Raw genomic sequence first — 17606 nt, forward strand, 5'->3', positions numbered from 1 at the left:
GAAGTTGCAAAACTCTTTTTGGCATTACTTAGCGTTTTAGTTTAAGACCGACGTCGTAAATCTCAAATAAAATAACTGCAAAAATGATTGTATGCGTATGCAAATGGTTGTTCGCAATTTGATGGGGTAACCTTTTAGTCACTGCTCAAATCTCGAATCGATATCGCAAAATCACGAAATTGGAAAGCATCTGGAAATTGGAAAGCAGTGCAGCCTGGCCGGCATCATTTTTGATAGTCGTGGAAAAGATGGAGATCGCACTATTCGCGAATGCTAGAAAGCTTTACGATCACAAGCTTTACGAGTGCGTTATTCCAGCGGTAATATCCGATAATAACTAATATAATTCCCCCATGGGGTATAATGCGCTGCAACTCCTCCAATTCGGCAGGCGGATCTGCTGAGAACCGTGCTAAAGAATGATCGCTATGTGGCCACACTGGATGTGGAATACCAGGTGCTGCTCTATCTGCTCAATGCAAACTACAAGGAACGAAACTACCGCGCAGCTCTCAGGCATTTCGACGAGATCATCCATAAGCGGCGACTCATGGAGCGCCACAAGAATGCCGTCTTGGTGGCCATCGAAAGTTCCTATCCGGAATTCGGAGACGCGGAGCAGCGTCGCCGTGCTGCCGAGTGTTATCGTCAGATCGGGAATACCGACTTGGCCATAGAGACTTTGCTCCAGGTGCCCCCGACATTGCGATCGCCGAGAATCAATCTGATGCTGGCCAGACTGCAGCATCACGGCACCAGACATGGAACCACCAAAAAGTCGGAGGCCGTGCTCGCCTACAAGGAAGTGATCCGCGAGTGCCCAATGGCGCTGCAGGTGATCGAGGCGCTTTTGGAACTGGGAGTCAAAGGCAACGAGATCAACTCGCTGGTGATGCACGGTAGCTACATATATATCATACTTTTCCCATTAGGCCATTCGAAATGAATCCTGTAATCCATTCACACCTTCACCATATCAACTAGCTGCCACGGTGCCCGACCACTTTGACTGGCTGAGCAAGTGGATCAAGGCCCTCGCCCAGATGTTCGACTTCAAGCACTCGGACGCGTCCCAGACCTTCCTCATGCTGCACGACAAAACCACGCTGCGGTGCAATGAGCACCTGATGATGGCGCTGGGCAAGTGCCTCTACTACAATGGCGATTACTTTCAGGCGGAGGATATCTTCTCCTCGACACTTTGTGCGAATCCGGACAACGTGGAGGCGATCGGACTGATGACGGTGCTATGTGGTCAGGAGGGCGGTTGTGAACAGGACAGCGCGGATATGGATTACCTGTTCGCAAAGGTGACCTCCGAAGTGAAGTACACGGCCAGCCATTGGTTTGCGCATGCCCAGCTGTTGTACGATGAGGGAAAATTCGAGCGGGGCTTGAATTTCGTAGATCAATGCCTGGATTCGGAGCCGCGTAACCATGAAGCCCTAATCCTGCGCGGACGGCTGTTAATCGCGTTGGAGCGGCACACGCAGGCGGTGTGTGCCTTTCGCGCAGCACAAATGGTGGCGCCGTATCGTTTCGAGATCTACAGGGGACTCTTCCACGCCTACTTGGCTCAGAAGCGATTCAAGGAGGCGAATGCCTTGTGCAACTGGACAATACGCCTCTTTCAAAATTCGCCTAGGAGCTTCACGGTACGTGCTATATATACTTAATACTTCCAATTACATGGTTTTATACATATGTACATAAGTGGCTTCGCTTTTATCGGCAGATGTTTGGGCGCACGCTCTTTCTTTTCCCGGATCCCAGGATGAGAAGGACTGCCCGCAAGTTTGCCGAAAAGTCACTGAAAATCAATCACATCTACACGCCGGCGGTGAACCTAATTGCCGATATCTGTCAAGTCGAAGTCCCGACCAAGGCCATCATAAAACTGCTCGAGAAACACGTTATTATCTTCCCGAAGGTGAATCTGCTCAACCATCTCGGCGATATCATGCGAAAGCAAAAGGAACCCGTCAAGGCGATGGAATACTATTACAAGGCACTGCGGTGAGTTGGTGGTCGGGTCTGTTCTTGGTAGCAGTTTATAACGCATATGATCTATTTCAGTCAAGATCCCAAAAGTAAGCGCACTTTGCGAGGACTACGTTTACTGTCGAAATCCTTCGAAGAATCACCTGTCCTCGACGAAAGTGACGCCATTGGGATGGATAACCAGCCATCCACCAATGAACTGGCCACGCCCTGTGAAGCAACGAATGTTGAGGGCGCCGAGAGTGCGGAGAATTCTCGAGAGGCATCCTCCTCAGCAGCCGCAAGGTCAGGTCAGGAGGAAGATGTAGATGACCACGATTGGATTGACGTGCCAGACGGCATGTAGTATTAGTTAGCTTTTGATATGCTGCAAGGTACGTGTTACAGCAGGCAGATTGTGTCAGCACTTAATCGGAGAGCGCTGTTACTGGTAACATACCTTTAACAACAAAATCGTAAGAGGCGTGGTTCTTAAACCCATTTCACCATAAAAAATAATAATAATGTCTCACATAAAACAATATTCCTTTATCCATTGTCAAGAAGTGAATGTTTTTTTGTCATCAAGAATTGTACCCCGCTTAATTGTTTTCTCTACGGCACTGTATGGCACTGTTACTGTAATCAACATACCCGTTAAAAATACCTATCAATGTTACATTTCTGTTAAAGGATTGTGCCGCCAAATTTAAAATTTTAATCTCAAAATAAAAATATATGAAAAGTGTATACACTGGCTTAAACTAGATTATTTAAATATATATTTAGAGCTTACCCGATTTATTCATTATTTATGCAGTGCTTTATAGATAATATTTCGAATTGCATTTCTGAAAAAGAACGAAATGATTAATGAATGTATGCATATCTATATAGCAAATAAGTTAATAGACTTCCGGAATATATATTTAATTCTAAGATGTCATATATTATATTTAAAGCAAACCGCTCAATTGTCTAACATAATCCCCAACAGCTGGTTAACATGGCGCGAGAGTTTTAACAGCGACGTCGCCGTCGTCGTCGCGAGAGAGAAGCAGCGGCGCCGGCAGAGCCTATATAATAAACAGCGGCAGCCCATTTTTTTGAAATTTTTCAACCGACACCGCGCGCTGATGGTTGTGTCTCGGTTTCCGTTAGATCTTTTCGAAAATTGTATCGAAAACATGCGTTAAATTTTGCGGGGAAACGGTATCACACGATGATATTTGATTTCTTTCAAGAGGATATATTTTTATAATGCTTGCTATATATACTCCTCACAACCCAATCGATTTTGGGCCGTGACGCGGGATTTTTTGTTTATGTTCTTTTGAAACCAGTGTGCGAAAAGAAACCCTTTTTTTTCGAATAAAAACCGCGAAGTGAAGTGCCTTTTGAACCAATATACACGCAATATTGATATGATTCAATGAGATCTTTATCGATGAGATTTTTCCCACAATTCTTATACTTTTGTGAACGAGAAACAAATACAAAATAAACCCAAAATTTGCATACAAATCTTGAGATTGGCGGAGCTCTACGAAAGGTTTGTATTAAAATGTGTAATATTTCAAACAGACGACTTATATGGCATTGCATTTAGTCACTTCCTTTTCCATTTCGACGAGACCCGACAAACGGTTGATTTAATCAGACACTATGTGTTTATCAGTGGAATAAAAACAAATGGGAGCGTTACACATGTTTGGCGATTGTGGATTTGTGTGTTGTGTTTGCCTTGTCGCTCGTTCTTTCGCTTGATAAAGCCCAGAAATATTGTCTTGCACACATGCCCTATCGAGTGGGTCACCAAAAAAACCATCCAATGCCCATACATACATATATAAGTACATTGCTTATAAGTAAATATATGTACATATACATGTATGTTTCGTCGTATCACCCACTTTTATCAGGCGCACGCACTTGTTGATTTCGGCACTTTTTGTGTTGCACTTTGCCAGTGCAGCTTTGTGCCAAAGTTCGTGTGTCGATTTCCTAGAACGCGAGTTTGTGGTTTGTCATGTCAACAAGAATGGCAAAGTTCGTTCCCTTGGCTTTGTTTGCTTTCCGATGACTTTCTTGCGGATGGAGCTACGTTCTTCCGCGAAATCGGCTGATGAATAAAATTAAAATCCGCTGCACACCATAAATTTGCCCCCTTGAAAATAACCCTCTCCGCCAAATCGCTCATCCGCCCTCAAATTCGTCGGCTTGCCAATTAAAAGCAATAAGGCAAAACGTTGACAGGATCGGCTTACAGATGCGGGCACAAATGTAGTTCAGATTAAGAAAACTTACAACTTCAAATAAATGCTTAGATCAAATGCTTGGTATCGCCATTAATTTTGCTTTGCTTGTGGCTATTTCATTACTATTTTCGATCATAAGTCCACTATTATTTTTGCCTAAGCTGTGTTTGCTTGTGTCAACAAACAATTTACAGCTGTTTACGCCTGTTGGACGCCCGCAACAACAACAACAAGCAGGGGTAAAGGAGTGAAAGGAATATTAAATGCACTCTCTCTCTCTCTTTCCCCCGAATCCCCTAGAGAAATGACGAGAGCAGAGATCTCATGCTGTGGACTGCTGGCTTCCAGAGTCTCAGGCCGTCAATTGTCGAACTGATAAGGAAAATGCTCAACTGATAAAGGGTGGAGCACCAACACACTCGCACACTCACTCACACACACAAAGCGTCGAGAGTTGCGGGTCTTGAGTTCTGAAGTCCGGGGTCTTGAGTTTTGGTTCTGCCATTTGGGCTGGGCCTCCATATGTTTTCCCATCGCGTATAGCGGTCGCAACGCATGCGCCTCTCCTCCCACCGCTCGCCGCATCTCTCTCTCGTGCGCCCCGCTCTTTCCCCTACCCTTTCTCTTTCCCACTCACGCACACTGGCGCAGAGATAGCGCTTATGGGATTACAATAATTTCCAGAAATCAATGCACAGTGTGGTAGCGAGTAAATACATACATACATATGTGCCCCATTGCCCTCCCACTGTTTGCTTTAACTGCGATTTTATTGGCTTACCGATAATGATGATCGCGTTTAGATTTAAAGTTAGTTAGTTATTAAGGCGCTAACAGATTTATAGTGAGGATGATATTTTTCCCAAATATGTTAGTTCTCAAATAGTTGCTATAACTACTTTGTACCACTGTGCCTTCGCACTGTCGTCCAACTATTGTAATGCGTTATTCCTTCTGCTGCTTCTTTCGTCCTTTTCGATTCTCTCCCGGAATCGGAATAGTTGGGCAAGGACTTGCGCGGAAGCTGCTGGCGAATAGGGGGAGGTGGATATTATTGCAACCCTGCGGTTCTGCTGCGTGTTGCGAAAAGTCGGCCCAAGTGAGTCCAACGTTAGTCTTCGGTCATATGGTCGCCCGTCGAGTTGCGGAGTTGCGGTCTCGCGGAGTCGCCTTCTCGCGCTATTTGGCGTCCACGAACATCCGAGCATCGGAACATCCTGCGCCACTATAATTCCCAATTTCCCCGTTTCCGTTTCCGACTTCTGATTCTGCAAGCATACTGTTATTTTTTTTTTGTTTGTGGTGCTGTGTGAATATAGAGAAGTTGAAACATTGGTGTTTTTGGCATCGCTGTTGTTTTTTCGTAGCACATACCGCTTACCGCTATAATAATAACGTGCTTCCTTCCTTGTCTGGCCGATTTTTCGGTGCCGCCACCTCTGCCGTCGCGTCGCGTGCAGAAAAAGTAAGCGCAGAATTAAACGTACACTTTTGGTGGCATTGTTGTTGTTTTGGTCCGTTAGGGTGGCAACCATCGATTTGCGTGTCGCGCAGCCGAAACACAGAAATTCAAAACTCAAAATCAAATCGGCAAAAAGAGTAGACATAATAAAAAAGTATATATATATACATATATATAAATACAGGGAAACAAAAGAAATCTAATGCCAAAATAGCAATTCGATTGTCTGATTTGGGCGAGAGAGAAAGACCCAAAAATCAAACGAACAAACAAACAGGCAGCACAAAATAATGATTATTATTATTATTATTATTGGTATTGGTATTGGTTTTGGAATTTTAGTTGGAACTCATCGTTTTATCTGCCTGCCGACTATACACACAGATATATCTGTGCCGGAATGCAATGGTGTAAATCATAAACATGGGGCGCATTCAATTATAATTCCACATGCAACGACGACACCCCCGATAACGAATGAACACTATATAGCTATATAGTACCCCTTGGCTCGCCAACTCCCCCGATATTCATATATATACATACATATAGGAACTACAAGTGAACAACAAACTGTGACAGCGCGGCTGGTTCCATTGCTTATGGGGTTTATCTGAAGTTCCACTTACAGAACGACAAATGACAAATGACGCGGCTATATGCATATAGTATGTATATCCATATATGGATTTCCATAAAATATGTCATTCGACCAGGGATAAGGTTCTCCAGATCCAGTTTTAACCACTTAGGGGTAGACCAATTTATGACTGCAGAACTTAACAGTTGAGTAGATCGACAAAGGCTATATTATGCCTTCATGGCCATAAATAAAATAGTAAAGATAATAAGCTAATAGTGGCTGTTCGTTTCAAGAAAACATTACAGCAAAGCCATTTCTTAACTGATCTTTAAGCTTTTGTTCAAACATGGCGATAAGAATGGTTGATAAGCAGGTGTTCCAGTTTCAAAGCTCCACGTTTTTTTTTATGAAATCCTGTGGATTTCCCTTTGAAATTATTCTGCTGCTCCAAAAATAAAGTAGTCTTCAAAAGATTATTTATGATATCCTGTGTGGACTAGAGCTCCATGTTTTGCTTTAAATAAATACCAAAAAAAAGAAAAGCGACACAAACGCTGAGTCATAAATCTTTGTATAAACTTTCTTTGCATCGTTGGATGTCTGGCGCTTAATTAAAGAACTTGTGTATGTTCTATGGCAATATTATTAATTTTCCCTTACCGAATTTTGCCAACATTTTCATGACTCATAGTTTTGCAGGCCACCACCACCCATCGAGGTGGCGCCTCTTTTTATTATTATTTGCCAGGAGATTGAGTCACGTCAGCTGTTCTAATGAGCAAATGGTAGCCGGCAATTGGGGAATTGGTGGGCTGAGTTGCTGGACGACCTTGATGACCGCATGCGCAGGCATTCGTCACGCACTCGAAAAAAGGCCGGAGATTCCCTAAAAAGGTCAGAACAGCACTCTGCACATGTGGCATTGACCTTGCCCAATTCTTACCTGCCAATTAGGCCCTCTCACCCGCTGAGCGGCCTTCATGGGAAAGGTTGGCCCAAGGTTCAAACCCAAACCAAACCAATTGAATCCAAACAGAAGGTGTCAAGAAAAGATTACGATATAGTCGATATTGGCTTGTACTTCGTTAGTTTTGACTGACCAAGAAATATTATGATGCATCAGAATGGCTTATTAATAATGTTGCTTAAGTATTTGAATATCCCAAGTCGCAGGACACACCCAAAACGGTTCCGTTTCGTTTTTTTTTCAATCGGAATCCCCTTCAGATTGCGTGCGAATTTTCGTGTATTTTGAACGTGTGTGTGTGTGTGTGGTGGTGTTTTCCCAACTCTCTTGCCATTTCCGCTTGTCAGACATTTGTCAGCTTTTAGCTTATTGCCAACTTCTGTAGCAAAAGTCTATGAGCGATTGCGAAACAAGCCTACACCGATTGTGAGTCTGGGCTATGACTTTGGTTTTGGGTTTCGGTTTATGTTTGGGTTTGGGTTTTAGGATTGCGATTGCGATTGGAATTGGAATTGGAATTGGAATAGGGGATTTGTATTGGGTCCGAGACTTGAGCCCACCTCAGTACTACGACGGTTCCATTTTCGCTATTCATCAGCGCAATATTTTTGTAGTCGTTTCTTTTCGCTCAGTACAACGCATATTTACGTAGGCCATTCGAGCCAAGTTAACGCCTTTATTTATTGACTTATTTGTTTAGACCACCACCTCGCGCCATCTCTCTTGCCAGTTCTCTAGTTCTCTACGTACGTTGTGTGGAACGCTCACTCACGTTCAATGACAAAAAGCAAATAAAACTCCATTTACCGTTTTCGACTTACGTCGTCGCTGATGATGTCACACTCACTGTCCAACTATCCAACTATCTAACTATCTACATACTATATATGCATATTTCATTTTCGATTTCCTTTTTTCCGTCCTCAGGTTCCGGCCACAGCTGAGGAAAACTGGGGAAAACTGAGGAAAACCAACAGAAACGACCAAGAAACCGAACAGAAGAACGCGCACCGAGTGAAGACATCAACGCCAGATCGGTAAGTTCATCAAAGGTCGCTGGGGGGAAGTGTTAAGCAAAGAAGAGGGGGAGTGGGGAGGGGGGGCGGCAAAATGTGTTGGGATGGAGACGGATCGTAAAAGTCATAGAAACTTTCATTGTTATTCGAAAATTTATGGGCTGTACAGATACAGATAGGCAGTGTTTCAGTTTCAAATATATACTTCCTGGTATTTAATAAATATTGTGTAGATTTTTCCACAACTAACATATACATAAATATAATCCCAATACGGAAAACCTTTCAATTCAATGAGTCAGCAGAGTCCTGGATCTGCAGAATTCTCTATCCATAAATTCGCGGGCTGAAAAAAAGATAAATCTGGTGCAGAAATGATCGCCTAATGTCCGATGAACATTCGCAATCTAGAATGAAATGCGCCCGGGAACTAATCACTTTGGTTCTGGGGAAACGTGTGAATCATGTGAATCATGTGGCTATATGCTGTACACACTTACGTACGTATGTATATGTATGCCACGGACTGTATCAAACGCATATCTCTAGGCCATGATAAAAATATACCATCGGTTTCGTCATTTACCAAGATGACTATATATATGTATATATATAATATTAAGCTATATTCGTGTGAGCGCATTTTTCGGGGGATTATGTCGTAGGTCAGGGTATCTGAATGTGCGAAAGAAATGCTCGTTTCGAGTGGTTATGAGTGGGCAGACCGCCAAAAGAATCTCTGAGTCACTAAAACACAAAAAAAAAAAAAAAAAAAAAGAAACAGCGCTTCTTTGGTTGCATTTTTGGGTTTCGTTTTCGTTTTTGATTTCGATTTCGTTATCAAGCGTTTATCAGGCAACCCAATTGGCATTCAACAACTAACGCGTATCGGGAAAAACGTGGCGCGAAATTCATTCATTTCAACGATCGCCAAATGGCGACAATCGATCGCTCGGAAGTCGATTTGTCGTCGTTTGTCATACTAGATACCACACATACCCCACCGCCTTTGTGGAACCCCTTGCTTATTTTTAATATTCATGAGTATGCAATCGTCGCTCCTGGCTGCTCAGTTCCCCAAAATGGACAACCGCATCGACGTCAGGCACCCATCCCATTCCCGATCAATTTTGGACAGTTCATTTATTTATTTCGACAGGCGACAGGCGGGGAGAGTTAGAGTGTGTGTCAAGTGATCGCCAAAGGGCCACAAAAACGGCGGAATACTAAATGCCGGGGCATACAAATTGCTGGGGAAACCGAGTGGATCATCGATCAGCTGGCAGTTGATCAAATACAGATAGTGGAGATGACAGGCGAAGGGATAACCGAGTTGAATGGGAAATGAAGCAAAGCAAAGGTCTGCGATCCTCGAGATACATCACATATTTACGAACTGAGGATCATCTACAATATCTGGCAGGTAACTCGTTTGGTTACTTCAAAGTAGATACAAAATAGATGGATCCCCTAGCAAAGGTAAAGGATAATCGTCGTTGCCCCTTGCAATTCGAGATTCTTCATAGTGCATCCATTTGTACTCAGCTAATTGAAATGCAAAGATAATAAATCATTTTACCTTGGCCACCCAAAATAACTGAACATATCTCTCGTTTTAATGGATGTATGTGTTGTTTTTTTACGATTTCTAAACATAATTAAAAAGGTTAATTTAGTTTATCGAACATACTAGTCTGGGGTCACAAATCTCCATATACATATATATATTTTTTTTGCAACGTTTTTGTGATGTGCTGTGCCGTGTTGATCTCTCCATTCATATTTGATTCACAAACTCTTTGCGTGTTGATCGTGTGGCATTCGCCCGAGGCGATCTTTTGTCTCTTTGTCGCCACTGCTCATTGAATTAATTGCACACAGAGTCGCAACTTGGTTGCAACTGCAACTGCATCTGCATCTCTGTATCTATATCTATATGTATATCCATCTGCATCTTGAGCAGCAGAGTGATATTCCCAGGCCCAGGCGCCTTGTAAATTTAGTTGTTCGCGCACGCAATTTGCTGCCGGCTCGCAGATGAGATGAGATGCTCTTGCTGTGGTCATGAACCCGCATTGTAGTTGCCATTTTATTTGTTTATTAATTGCTCAGCCCCTCGCGCCAGCGGTTGATGGATGATGTGGCTCCGTCTCCACCAGCTTCAAATCCATCTCCATCTCCACCTCGACCGCCACCGAGCATTTCGAGCTCCGGCTCCATGTCGTTGGCATGTGGGTTGTGGGTGAAATGAAACCATTCAAGTTGACTGCCGTCGATGCCGTTGGCTGATGACAATGAAATGCTGAAGTTTCACTTGGATTATGCCTCAGATACTACACACACACACACACACAGTCCTGGGTATTACGCAGTTTGATCTCGCATTGATCTCGAGTGATCCGCCAGTCGGAGATTTGGCAGAGATTCACAGCATTTACGACCAAATCGCCACGATGTAACTGCATCGTTGCACTTCAATCGCCAAGTGTTCTCAACAGATCACAAAATCAAATGATCTTTTAATTAGTCTCCCCAATAATAATAACCCTTCATCTCTGTCCAAAATCCCAAGCCAACTTGATCTGCGATCATTAGAGTTAATCTCTTCAGGTTAAGAAATCTTCAAACGATTAAAGGCACATGTTGTTTTGGTATCATTAAGTGAACATTTAGACCGCCACTTTTTAATGTATTCAACATCTGGCAAGAATGATCTGTCCGTCCGCATAGTGCCGAAGTTACCATCGCATTTTTGCGATCTTTTGCGATCGCCAAGCAGGCGTGAAATCATCGTTATTATGATGATTAGTTTTTTGCTCAACGGCGGGCATTATTATCAAATTAACACGGCGCTTCACAGACCCATTACATACGTACATACATATATGATGTACATATGTATGTATATAGAAGTTAGGGGTGATTTCGAGGAGTGGAAGCCAAGCGGATCCGATTAAATGCCTTCGCCGATTGTCGCCTATTAACGAAATCAACTCGGATGCGGGCGGTCTGATGATGGGCCTAATCAAAAATGTATTTATGAGATACACACGACGACGGGCCTATTTGACATCATAAATACACACACACATAAGATATATAGATTTAGTGGGTCAGGGGTAACAGCGGTGCGTACTTAAATCTCATTACATTTAATGGCATTTAGTCATCAAGGGTTTCATTTTGTTGTTATGTGATTTAGCTGGAACTGTCGAAAGTTTGTCAAAAATGCGCGGATATCCATTTTGGCTAGCTGCATATGAAACAACATACTCGTATGATGATGAATGGGGGCGACAAGCGATCGAATGTCCGAATGTGATCACATCTCGAATGCCAAATAGTTGCGCATGCGCATTTTTGGCCCAGTGAATTATGAATCGAGATGTGAGATGCGATGGGATTGGCGACTAGAAAAACTTAAGCGAACCGAAGCAAACCGGACTGGACCAACCTGATGTACGGAAAGGTGAAGACAAATTGGGCAGCTTACATCATGAGTTTTTGAGTTTTTGTTTTTTTTTTTTTTTTTTTTTTGTTTTTTTTGCACTCCGTCTGACAGCAGCAAATATATATCGCCCAAAGGCCCGGCAATTAAGAATTTTTGTCTTTGGCCTGGCCTTTAAGACAAAGTTAAAGTTGCCTGGGTGGGCGAGAGATTTTGGTGTGTGCTTTTTTATGCTTTTTCGTCGTGTTTGCTTAGCTTGAGCTTGTTGTAGTTGGTTGTTTGCAGTTTGAGTGGCTGTAGTTTGTTGCTCATTAAGTTCCTCAAATGGCAGTCAAAAATTGTTGACCGGAACCGGGCGGCGAAACCCAAGCCTGGCCAAGAATCATTATGTCAATGTCGGGTCCCCGCCTCTCTGAACCTCTAAATCTCTGAGTCTCTGTATCTCTGACTTCACGAACCGACATTTAATTTGCTGTTTTGGGTTACCTCATAAGTCGGACTCTTCGCACTTGAGACTCGAGTTTGTCGAGGTCTATTCTCGGCGATTTTGCAATCGAGTCCGAGTGTGTCAAGTGTCGATCGCTTTGTCCTCCTCGGCCACTTGAGCCAGGAAATCAGAAATCAAAAATCAGACAACAGAGAGGGTGTTTTTATTATTTTCTCTTATTCCCCGGCTAATCCCTCCCGGGATTTGAAGGACCATTTTGGGCTAAAGGATGGGTTTTTGAGCTGCGAACTCAAATATCCATGACTTGGCACTCCTTTCCTGCTAAGGTGCTCATCCATCAAGGGGTGACTTGGATGTTGGGATATGTTTAGATCAAACGATCGCTCCGATTGAATCATTATGCCCAGGTGACCCGACTCTGATCATTCCATCTGATCAGCTTTGAGATCTTGGGCATTCCCTGTTGTCTTGCGCATAATTTGTAAACAAATTTAGTTACTTCTTTGTTGCCTGATTGGTGTTCGAGTTGGTTTCGGGATCGAGTTCTGGATGCAATAGGGCTATAGGGGGCCATAGGGTTTGGGTTTCTCTTGCAGATCTCTGATCTTTGGGTTGCGTGTGTGGGGCCTCGCGTCTCTCGTTACGATCGCCTAGCTGCAGGGGATAATTTCTGTTGGCTGCGTGCTCGTCATTCCCCTGATTGGCCCGGATCGTAAAACCGAAGCGTGCCTCGTGCCCTGCCCCCTTTGGCTAGCTAAGAGCTAAGAGATCATCCAAAGTTTTTACGATCGGCTTAATGCCCGCTGACTTGGCCGCCTGCCGGAACCCCACTTTCAACCAAAAAAACACAAATCCACATCGTACCTTGATTGACCGAACGTTAGATAGATCATTTAATTTAAACTATTTATGGATATTTTTTATGGCGGGCGATTTGCATTTGGCCAACTTTCCATTTGACTAAATGAAACCTAAACAGCGCGTCCCCCCATCAATGGACGACCAGTGATCGTGGGGATCATGAATGGAATTCCATTTAACGATGTGAGAATGGTGGGAAGATTACGGAGAGCACGAAAGATTATAGAGCTAGAGGTATTAAGTGATTGAGGAGAAGCCGCTATAAAATTCTATTATGGTTTCTCGAGGGATCTGCTTTGAAGCGAGAAAATCCAGAAAATGTTGCCCAAAAATGTAGCATTTAGAAGCAGATTACAGCCCATAGAAATTACAAAAGGGTAATGCCAGAAAGGATCACTAAGAAGGTCTAAAGAAAGATTACCGAAACAGGACCTTTTGAGAAACCCAAACAATGTATCCAATATACAGAATAACACGACTGCAAATGTTAGAGATACATACAATCCAATCTGGGCTTTCAAGCGCCATCATCTCATGCTCCTTCCTTTGAAGGCCTATCTAACATCCGGTGTGGGGATTGTGTCATCCATCTATCAAGCCACATAGTCACTATGCAAACAAACACCATATGGCCATGTGAATCGGGCACAAACAGTCGAGGCTTTAGCTCTGTTTCTGGCAAAGAGTTATTTTATCTTATCGGCTGTTTACGTACGATTTTAGTTCGATTTTGATTTGGGGCTGCACAGTTCGCTTTTGATGGGGTTCGAAACTTTTTGCTGGATGTTTACCTGCTGGTGATGTCTGGGAATGGAGTTTACGAGTTCATATGGCCCAGATGTGCACATCCAGGGCAGATATATCTCTGTATGTTCAGATCTACATATATGTGTATGTTGCGCCCAATTGTTGATTCTGCTTGAAAAGATCTTCTTCATTTGCAAAGACCAAACAAAAACACACAACTTTCTGTATTGACTGAGGAACTTTATTTGCTGCTGCGATCGTATCTTTCACTCGTGTATCGGTAAATGTATCTCCCTCTATCTGTATCTGTATCTGTATCTGAATCTGAATCTGCTTCATCTCCGTGTGTTTTTATTGTGTTTACACTTGACTCCATCATGTTGCTGCTGCCTGGGATTGGATCGTGTTGAAAAGTCTATGCAATTAGCACGCTTTCAGCACATACCAAGCACTCGCTATTGGGTCAAGGTTAGTAGCCCAGCCCCCATCTCTTGGACTTAGACGCTTGGATACCACGGAGTAGAAACCTAGCCCTACTCTGGTCCGTCGTCCCATCGCTAGCCAATCCATCTTGCCATCGAGCCAAACTATCGAGCTGTTTGTATTTACATTTAACATTTATATTTGTATTCGTATTCGTATTCGTATTCGTATTTGTATTTGCCTATCTGTATCTTTTCGCTGTGGGCGTAAACACACGGCAAACAACTTCATTTGAGTGGAAATCAGACAAGAAGTTGTCGTTGTCGTCCCAGTTTTGGGTTTTTAACTGGTGGCCCCCCCTTGTATTCAGGTCATTTCGGGTCAAATAGCAGGCTAAACAGTTACACAAGCTTATACAAGTACTTAATATTGCCAAAGCGAATCTAATAGTTTGCTGTTTTCAATGTATTTAACGATATAAGAAGCATATCGTACCAAACGAATTCTCAATTGCGAAAGCCTATAAACATATTAATTGATTGTAAACAACTCGAGCCAATTTAACTGCCTGATTTTTATAATTTATGAGGAGCATTATCGTTTTTTGCTTCGTTTCCTCGGATCAATTCGATTGAAGTGTTCCCAGTGCCCCAACATATTCCTGGTGATCCAAGCACTGCTTATCCCTAATTGGAAAGGAACCAAGCATCTCGGTTGAGATGGATATGGATATGGAAGTTGATGTCAAAGTCGGAGACCTAACCCCTATATATATATATATATATATATACAAATGTGAATGGCAATTCATGAGGCTGGGCGTTCATATAAATCTATATATACGGATTTATATGCATGCAGCTGCCCTTCCTCCCTTCCCAGCGTTCATCTTTTGTATGCTCCTCACCAAGTTCCCGGTTCCCAGTTCCCAGTTCCCAGTTTCCCAGTTCCCAACTTCCCAAGTTCCCAGTTCCCCGATTCTTTCCGTCTTTGTGACGTTAATTAGAACGATGCACCATGCGTGGCTGCTGCCGGGGATTGCCATTGGGGGATTGGGATTGCAAGAAACGCGTTGAGAGGAGTTCTCCGCCCGACGCGGCAGATATAGCTTCTGTTGGATTAACGGCACACGTGTCCGCATCTTGCGCTTATTTATTACCTTTCAGCACCGACTGCAAGAATTTTCCCTTTTCTTTTTAATGATTTTTATTTTTTCTCCGTCTCTCATGGTTTTCACATTTCTGATTTGCTACTCTAACTTTTTGCGGGAGTTTTGCTTCTTTGTCTACTTATGACTTCCATGGCAAATTACTTGCGATTGCAGAAAGGTTTCTAGCCATAGTTCACACTTCTGGAGATCTTAAATCCCATTGTAAGCCATAAATTTCCACCACACACACATGCTCGAAGGGCATTCGATAGTCGGCATTGAATTATGGCCCATTTCTTTCCCATTCCCATTGCTTTCTAATGTATCGCATGTCGGACAAAACGATGCGGACATCGTTCAGTGCTCTCCCTTGAATTCCTTGCCGGGTGCATTCCTTGTGTGCCAAAATAAAATAAAATCCAACGTTCCGTTGAAAGGTGAGGATCTGGGGAAGGGAAAGGGATGGTGGCTTGTGGTGTGGGGGATGGTGGATGGGGGATGGGGGATGGAGGATGCTGGGCAGAACCACCAAGAACAAGACCAGGCCCAAGCAATATCCAAGCCACTCAAGCGCGAACGGGAAAATTTCAGCACATAAATATTTTCCAATTGAGCAAGCCATGCAGTTTATTGGTTTTCACTTTTCAGCCCTTAACCCCGGGCACATAGCCACCCCATTTACCCCCTTTTTTTTATTATTTTTTTTTTTGGTTTTTGTTTTCCATCTTTTCAACCAAAACCACCTTATATCGCCTTGTTAAATCTTCTCGCCTCGATTCTTTGCAAGTAGTTGCAGTTTCAATTGCATAAACGTATCTTATGTAGTTGGTGGGGGTTAAGTGGATTTTATGTACATATGTATGTATGTATATGACTGGTATCCACATCTAGTTCACAAGCGACGGGAGCCCCATTCTTCTCCATTCCAATTGCAGGAAATTATCGTTTAACGCCCATGTCTATTCTTCTCTATTGCCTTTGGGTTTGATAGGCTAATGCATGCACTTTATTGCTTTTTTTTATATATTATTATTTAATTGTATTCTCAAGCTTCTCAAGCTTTGTTGTTTGTAGCAAATTCATGGCATTTTTCAAATAATTTCACGATTTCTTCACTTTGCGTGTCGAATCTTCGCATTCTTTGCAGAATGAAAAGTGATGGCTACAAATCTTTGATCTAATCTCTGTTAGTTGTGATTAGCATAATTAAGATTGATGGATGGATGGACATGTTTGCTAACTATTTTTTATGCATTGCATTTATTTTATATTACCGCTTAATAAGCACCATTTGTGGAGCATACATACATTTATATTCTTTTCTGTGTAATTTACCAACTTGGTCTTGTTGGCCCTGAAAGTTTGGCTTTTTAGTGGCTCCAACTTTGACAACGTCTGGCCCCGCCACATCGCCACACCCCCCTTCCCCCCTCACTCCACTCCACAAGCCGCCCCCTTTTTGGTGCGTTTTCCAATTTGTTTTTCTTGTTGTTTTTCGCATTAATTAACAAGGTGAACGCGGCGCGAGTTTGTTGATAGGTGACCGGTTTTGGGGTCAGTAATGGGTTAATGGCTTGCTCATGTCTGTTTGTTGTCGCAGATTTGTTTAATTATGCCAAGACATGTCCGTGGGTGTTCGTGATGATGAGGCTGGCGGGGTGGTGGGAGGGGCAGGGTTTAGCGGGTTAAAGGGGCTGCTAAGTTGGTTATCTATGCTGCATTGAAATTCTCTGCGCATGCGCAACTCAAGAACAGCAACAACAGCAGCAGCAGCAACAGCAACTGCAACCTGTCAATGTCGCTGCAACAAAAACAACAACTATGAATTACCTTTGACAAAATGCCGACAGTGAACGCCCCCTACCTGCGCTCCTCCCGCCCCCGCAAAAAAAGTCCAACGATTTCGATTCGTTTCAAATTGCAAAAACAGCAAAAAAAACAGAAGAAAAAAAAGGTAAATAACCAACTTACTCAAAGTGCATTAAGCACACACACACATGCACACAGAGGTAAAGATACACAGAAAAAAATTTCAGGTACATTTATGTAAAATTAACCCTTTGAGAGCATTGTTTATATTACAATTGGCCACAAAAGTGGATTTGAAACGTATTAGTTTTCATATTTCATTACAAATTGTACTGATTAACAACATTTTTTGTTGCTGTGCATAGATACACAGATTTATGCTTGTTATCAATATAAAATGCACTTTTCCTCTGCTTCTTCTCGCTGCTACTCACATTTGCATTGCATTAAATTT

General features: G+C 42.9%; 2 protein-coding genes and 1 pseudogene across 3 annotated transcripts in view; all 3 read left to right on the forward strand.

The window, feature by feature from the left end:
- Positions 1–200: 200 nt before the first annotated feature.
- Positions 201–2730, forward strand: LOC117147135 (anaphase-promoting complex subunit 7). The gene is made up of 5 exons (XM_033313913.1): positions 201–320; positions 392–899; positions 985–1655; positions 1736–2016; positions 2077–2730. The coding sequence occupies exons 1-5, from the start codon at positions 249–251 to the stop codon at positions 2345–2347; spliced, it is 1803 nt and encodes a 600-aa protein (XP_033169804.1). The 5' UTR covers positions 201–248; the 3' UTR covers positions 2348–2730.
- Positions 2731–3105: 375 nt separating this feature from the next.
- The window catches only part of LOC117148623 (GAS2-like protein pickled eggs), a 49185-nt gene continuing 34684 nt past the window's right edge, over positions 3106–17606 (forward strand). The window contains exons 1-2 of one of the 2 annotated variants that reach the window (XM_033316114.1): positions 3106–3532; positions 8178–8287. The gene's annotated coding sequence lies outside the window, so the exon portion shown is untranslated. Of the gene's footprint in view, positions 3533–5683; positions 5704–8177; positions 8288–17606 lie in introns of those variants that run through there. The other variant, XM_033316115.1, reaches the window with a different exon arrangement.
- On the forward strand, positions 8377–9994 carry LOC117148627 (annotated as a pseudogene).

Source organism: Drosophila mauritiana, chromosome X (assembly GCF_004382145.1).
Source record: "Drosophila mauritiana strain mau12 chromosome X, ASM438214v1, whole genome shotgun sequence".
Taxonomy (NCBI): domain Eukaryota; kingdom Metazoa; phylum Arthropoda; class Insecta; order Diptera; family Drosophilidae; genus Drosophila; species Drosophila mauritiana.